Source organism: Cetorhinus maximus, chromosome 14 (genome assembly GCF_964194155.1).
Source record: "Cetorhinus maximus chromosome 14, sCetMax3.hap1.1, whole genome shotgun sequence".
NCBI lineage: Eukaryota > Metazoa > Chordata > Chondrichthyes > Lamniformes > Cetorhinidae > Cetorhinus > Cetorhinus maximus.
Genome location: NC_135892.1, coordinates 57,295,449 through 57,302,652, shown reverse-complemented (window position 1 = coordinate 57,302,652; position 7,204 = coordinate 57,295,449). Strand labels below are relative to the sequence as shown.

Below are 7,204 nucleotides of genomic sequence, written 5' to 3'. Positions count from 1 at the left end.
GGTAGATGGTAACAGTCAGGCCTGATGGGGGAGGAGAGCGAGAGACTCGGGCTTGGTGGAAGGAAGAGGGTAACAGTCAGACCTGGCGGGGAGAGGGGTTGAGAGTTGGGCCTGGCAGCAGAGGAAGAGTCTCCATGAGGGTGGGGGGAGCCCAGTGCAGGGGTAGCCCTGGGGGGGTCAGGGGTGGGTGGGAATCCCATGGGGGGAGTGGGGAGTAGTTTGCGGGGCAAGGGGCATCCTCTGGGGTGTTAGGGGCTTGGGAGAGTCCTGTGGGAGGTCGGTATGAGCCTATGCAATAGTTATCTAGAAGTTAGAACAGGTTTTAATTCTAACTTTTTCTGTGTAACTATTGATGTAACCCAGTGAGAACCATCCGAAGTTTGCGCTTTAAATAGAATTTTTGGATGGTTCCCACTGTACCACCACCACCACCACCAACCTCCCCGCCCCCCCAACCTCAAACTCCCAATACATTTGTGGCAGAGTCATGTGCATGAGGATCCACCATGCACATGTTCCTCTTGGGCCCAGTAAGCTGCAGGCCTCCAGCAAGATCATCTCCTAGGATGTCCACGATCTGGGTGAGGCATTAAAGGTGAGTCCGCACTTCTGCATGTCACACTTGTCCAGGAGTGTTCTGGGTCGGCATAATGGTAAATTGGGCATGAGGGGACAATTTCAGTCAGGCCTTACTTTGCAAGCTATTAGCATGATGCAAATCGGGCTCACGCCAGCCTCCAGCAGGATTCACAGTCCACCATAGTGGACACCATCAGATGATCCCGCTGTGATTTCACATTAGCGTGAAACTGAATTCTCTCTTCTTACCTGCCATGAAGCCTGCAGCAACAGGAGCGGAAAATTCCAGCTTAAATCTAGAATTGCGCCCTCTCTTGTTGGGCTTGTTACGTGCTGGCTATAAACTGCATTCTCTTGAATGCAGTTCAAGAATTTTGTGCCCTTCACACTGTTCATATCCCAATTGATATTAGGGTAGTTGAAGTACCCAATTATTACTGCCCTATTGTTTTTACGCTCAGAAATTTTCCTACGCATTTGCTCTTCTAACGCCCTTCCACTATTTGGGGGTCTATGGTACACTCCTAGCAATGTGGCTGCCCCTTTTTTTATTTCTCAGCTCAACCCATATGGTCTCATTTGATGCTTTTAGTATATATCCTTCCTCACACCTATAATTGTTTCTTTAACCAATAACACTACACCCCCACCTTTTTCATCCCCCTCTATCCTGCCTGAAAACTCTATATCCAGGAATCTTGAGCTGCCATTTTTGCCTCTTTAAGCCAAGTTTCCGTTATAGCAATGTTATCATGCTGCCGTGTTATCTGTCTGTGCCCTCGGCTCATCGACTTTATTTGCTATACATCTTTGAATTTACATATAACCTTTTAATACTGCCAAATTCCTGTGCTGTACATTTTTTAACCTGTGCTTCTTCTGTCTTTCAGAGTCACTCACTAATTCTCCATCTCCCATTCCCTGCTCTGAATTTGGCCTCAGGTTCCCAGCCCCCTGCCAATCTAGTTTAAACCCCCCCCCACCCCCCACAGACAGCACTAGCCCATCTCCCCGTGAGGATATTTGTCCCAGTCCTGTTCAGGTGTAGTCTGGCTTGTACATGTCCCATATTCTCGGGACTGGGTCCCAATGCCTCATAAATCTGATGTCCTCCCCTATACCAGTTTTCCAGCCATGTGTTCAGTTGCTCAATTCTCTTATTTCTATACTCACTTGCACGTGGGACTGGGAGTAATCTTGAGATTACTGCTTTAAAGGTCCTGCTTTTCAATCTCCTTCCTAGCTCCCTAAAATCTGCTTTCAGGACCTCATCCCCTTTCCTACCTAAGTCATTGGTACCAGAAGAATGTCCTGCAGCCAGTGACATCCCTGACCCTGGCACCAGGGAGGCAACATACAATCCTGGAATCACATCTACAGCCACAGAAATGCCAGCTGTTCCCTTAACTAATGAATCCCCCATTAATACTGCTCTTCCCCTCTTCTTCCTCTGCTCCTGTACAGCAGAGCTGCCTGTGGTGCCACAAACCTGGCTCTGACTGCACTCCTCCAAAGAACCATCGCCCTCACCAGTATCCAAAACGGAAAACCGATTGGCAAGTGGGACCCCAGGGGACTCCACTATCTGTCTAGTTCTCTTGGACTGCCTGGCAGTCACCGATTCCCTTTCTGCCTCCAGGCCCCTAAGCTGCAGTGTGACCACCTCTCTGAATGTGATATCCATGTAGCTCTCTTATACAAAAAGCGGCCAACTGAAGCAAGGTGGTGCAAAACAGGTTCCTCACAAGATAAATTGTGTGATGCTCTGAATGCCTCTAGGGCAGGACCTGAGGCCCAGAGAAACTTGGCCTGGGCTAAGCTCACAGCACCTCAAAGATGTCAATTACAGAACATTCCATGGGATAAAAATTGCATGCTAGCCTCTGAACTGGGATGGCACAAGGGGAAAAAAAACAAAGCATTTGGGCATAAAATCCCAAAGATGATCATAAAAACACACTCTGCAATGAACTAATTGGTGGTATTGGGTACTTTTACTGCAATGTGAATTACCAGTACTGGGCCCAAGTGTTTTAAATCTTGACACCTTTGATATAATAGGCTTTCTGTGCATCTACAGCCCAGCAACTACAGGCCAGTGGGGAAGCTTGTAGAAACAATAATCCAGGGCAAAATTAAATCACTCGGGCAAATGCGGGTTAATTTAGGAAAGCCAGCACAGATTTGTTAAGGGCAAATCATGATTAACTAACTTGAATTTTTTGATGAGGTAAGAGAGGGTTGATGAGGGTGGTGGTGTTGATGTGGTGTACATGGACTTCCAAAAGGCATCTGATAAAGTGTCACACAGATTTGTGAGCAAAGTTAGAGCTTATGGAATAAAAGGGACAATAGCAGAATGGATACAAAATTGGCTGAGCGACAGGAAACAGTAGTGGTTAACGGATGTTTTTCAGACTGGAGGAAGGTTTATAGTGGACTTCCCTAGGGGTCAGTGTTAGGATTCCTACTCTTCCTGATATATATTAATGACCTAGACCTTGGTATATAGGGCACAATTTCAAAATTTGCAGTTGAAACTTGGAAGTATTGTGAACAGGGAGGATAGTGTAGAACTCAGAAGGACACAGACAGGTTGGTGGAACAGGCTGACAATTTAATACAGAGAAGTCTGAAGTAATTCATTTTGGTAGGAAGAACACAGAGAGACAATATAAAGTAAAGGGTATAATGCTAAAGGGGGTGCAGGAGCTGGGGGACCTGGGTGTATATGTGCATAAATTATGGAAGGTGGCAGGACAGGTTGAAAGAGCAACCTGCATACAACATCCTAGGCTTTAGTAATAGGGGCACTGAGTATAAAAGCAAGGAAGTTATGTCAAACTTGCATAGAACCCTGATTTGGCCTCAATGGGAGTACTGCATTCAGTCTGGGCACCACACTTTAGGAAGGACGTGAAGGCATTAGTGAGTGCAGAAAAGAGCCATGAGAAAAGTTGATCATCCCTGGAATCACAGTTACATAGATACATTGGAGAAATTGGAACTGTTTTCCTTGAAGAGAATGTTGAGAGGAGATTTGATAGACATCTCAAAATCATAAGGGGTCTGGGCAGAATAAGTAGGGAAAACTGTACCCATTGCTGGAAGAATAGAGAACAAGATGATACAGATTTAAGATAATTGGCAAAAGAAGCAATGGCGGAAAGACATTTTCACAAAGCAAGTGGTTAGGATTTGGAACGTACTGCCTGTGAGTGTTGTGGAGGCAGGTTCAAGTGAGGCATTCAAGAGGGAATTGGTTAATGTATGAAAAGGAAGAATGTGCAGGGGAGTGACATTAGGTAAATTGCTCTGAATAGCCAATACAGACACAATGGGCTGAATAGCCTCCTGTGCTGCAACCATTGCGATTCTGAAATAATTTGAAGCAAATTGTGTGCAAATATTGGTGCATAAATTAAGTCATCATATGATTCTGATGATACTGCTAATAATACAAAACAGATGAATGTTCTTGAAATAGTTTATTGTAAAACACATAAGCAGTTTATCACTGCGTAAAGAACTTTTTGTTGCATGAAATGTTTTTGTTCCCTATACCCAGTCACTTTAACGGAACACAAGTAAATTAATTTAAAATTCAACTTCACAAAAAGGAATCAAACCTTGTAAAAATCACAACAAAGCATATATTTAGAGAAAGAGCATATTAGGAAGATAGTTGCTTTGTGTAAAGAAATGAGATGCTATGTGATTAACAATAATTAACAGTCATAGACATACAGAACAAAAATAGTTTGCAAGCAACAGTTAAGGCTGTATTCTTTTCCTAGACCAGCTAGAATATATTACTAAAATAATTCAAAATGAGCTTATAACAACAGTTTAAAGCTATTTTCAAATAAATATTTTCAACAGTTCTGAAGTCTTGTCTGTAAACTATTAAAAACCTACCAGTTTTCACATAACTGGTACATGATCAAAGTAATGGAAGCAGATTTCCCTTTCCTGGATATGAAATGAAATTTATCTGAAGAAAATAAGTACTTATATATTTGAAGTACTGTATTCATCACAGTGCATATTTAAAAAAAACAAATATACATTATTGCTTTATTTTAATAGCTTATACTGAAAAATCTATTTTGCCCGGTTTACTTAAATAGATTTCACCATCTATATAATTAATTTCTTGCATCTAGTGTATGTCCATAGCATTAACCCTTTCAAAGGTGTCACAACTGAAAGTGTGGCCTCAGAGGTGTTAGACCTCAAAGTATCATACATCTGTTGATTTTGTAATTGCCTGAAATGACAACTTATCTGTTTTGAGTCACAGGTAAATATAATTGAATTGAAAGTACAACAACGTACCAATAGGAACGAGTTAACAGGAAAAAAACTGATAAATAAATCCTTCAAATTTTTACCAAACTACCATTCATAAACAAAGTAGTACAAAAAACAGACTAATAAAATTACTGAAACAATTTTTTGTGAATTCCTTTAACAGCTACATTATTGCCTGAGCCACTAACTGAATAACCCTGAAAAATACAATTTATGACTGAAGACTTAAAAACTAAAACATACAAAAATGATCTTTCACCTTCTCCATAAAGTCACCCATCTCCTATTGAAAACCTGTTCAATAAGTTTAGCTCCAAGAGGTCCGCCTACTTTAAAGCTGCCTTTAGCTCTGTCTCTTCTTCACAGCAACTATATTTTCTGTGGGCTGTCTACCTTTCTTCGGCTTAGTGCATTTGTAAAGTCTATGCTCACTGTGATTCCCAAATTCCTAGCAAAGAACACCACAAAAGATACACTCATAATTGCTTTAAAAAGTCTGTCATCTTACAGACTATTCTGAAGCCAATTATATTCTCATCCAACACGATAATGTATGCATTGTTCCATCTCAGTCCATCAATCTCAGCTCATGCCCTGTTTTCTCAAATTCAAAAATAAGTTTAACACACAAGTCTCTTTTTTCAGTCCTGGTTGCATGCCCCAATCCATATGTTTTCTGATATCGCTCAACCAGCTCCACAACCCTCAATGCTTCCAGGTTTGGGCTAACTTACCTGCTTCCTGCCCAACAAGATTCATCTGCTTTACAGCAACATTGTAGTGAAGCCTGACACAAACCAAAAACATCAGAAATGAAACTGCCAATGGGTGAATGCCTCTTCTAGAAAATCTCCAAAATGCAACATCATTATGCCCCCAGAAGCTGCCCTTCTCATGGTTGCTGCTTTTCCTCCATTCTGAAAACCCCATCTGTGGCACCATCATGGTCCTACAAAGTCACAATTTGGCAAGTATCAGATCATTTCATTTTCCATGATTGGGCTGTATTATTTTCAACAATTCTAGACTCTAACAACTTTTGGAGCATCATATTGATAATGTTAATTTTAAAAAATGCTAAAAATATATCAGGCACACTCTGACATTCACGCAGTTCATAAATATCCCACCCTGTCCCTCCATAATTCTAAAAACTGGTGTCCATCTGTTCACCCCATTCCCCTCTAATTATCTCTCAGTCTCCAGCCCTCTAATTGCTTATCTTCTCTCTCTCACACCACATTAATCAGGAAGCCTTTAAATTGGGGTAGGATTATGTCACTGAAGTTGCTTATAGGAAAAAAATCCTTTTCTATGTCCCAACTCACTCTTTCTCTAGGTCAGACATCAAAACTTCCTACCAACATTGAACAGTAAGACAGACATTGTACCCAGGCAAAACAGGAATCACAGCTACACACAATACAAGCATGAGATGATTCACCTTCACAATAGAAACACACCAGAGACACCATCACCAGTTCACCATTAAGCTCTTTACTTTTTAACTGTAAGCCACTCATGGTTATTCAAATTTACATACTAAAGCTGCTCCTCCTTGTATCAAAAAACAAAGCTTTATTGTTTGGGTAACTTACAAGAATCCTTTATCGTGCTTTCAAAACGAATTTACTCCTTAAGCCCTTTTTAAAAATAATGACTAGATACAATTAACAGCTTGCATTTATAGCGTCCCAAGCACTTCATAGAGGTGCTAGGGAAAATAGACACTGGCCAAAGGAGGAAAGACTAAGGAAGGGTGATCAAAAACTTGTAGAAAGAGGTGGATTTAAAGGAGGCCCTTGATGGAGGACAGCAGAAGTTGAGTAGATGGGAGAGAGGACAAGGAGATACAGTGGAGAAAGGGTGGAGGATCAGAGGGGCATAGGGAGGGAATCCACAATTTGGGGCCTAGGTGGCTGAAGGCACAGCTGCTACTCATTCTTGAAAAGGAATAAATACTTGAAGATTGTTCTTATACTAGCTAGACAGAAGTATCATTGAAACTGCTATTTAAAGTTTCGGAAAACTGGAAGACACACACAGATTTTTTTGCTGGTAAAGGAACTTGGACGATGCATATAGGAGATGTTCTGCCATGAGATTGGGATGAGGAAGAAACCGAGCTTTCACTCGAACTGCTCCGAGTCTCTGTACTTGTGCTACTTTTCTTCATCTTTCGCCTCTTTGCCAAAGGAGCGTTTTCAACACTTTGGAGGAAAAATCCTTCTCTCTTGCACTTATTAAAGGCCTAAATAAGAAAGTAACATTTTATTAAAAAAAGAATATGTTCTCGATACAAGAAGTTTAA

General features: G+C 41.4%; 1 protein-coding gene across 3 annotated transcripts in view; it reads right to left on the bottom strand.

Annotated features, from left to right (window-relative positions):
• Nucleotides 1-4,052: 4,052 nt before the first annotated feature.
• Nucleotides 4,053-7,204, bottom strand: part of LOC144689668 (ribosomal protein S6 kinase alpha-5-like) — a 92,670-nt gene continuing 89,518 nt past the window's right edge. For all 3 annotated transcript variants that reach the window (XM_078556936.1, XM_078556935.1, XM_078556934.1), the window contains one exon: nt 4,053-7,144. In XM_078556936.1, coding sequence (XP_078413062.1) covers nt 6,878-7,144 — 267 coding nt within the window. In that variant the 3' untranslated portion in view covers nt 4,053-6,877. The remainder of the gene's footprint in view (nt 7,145-7,204) is intronic.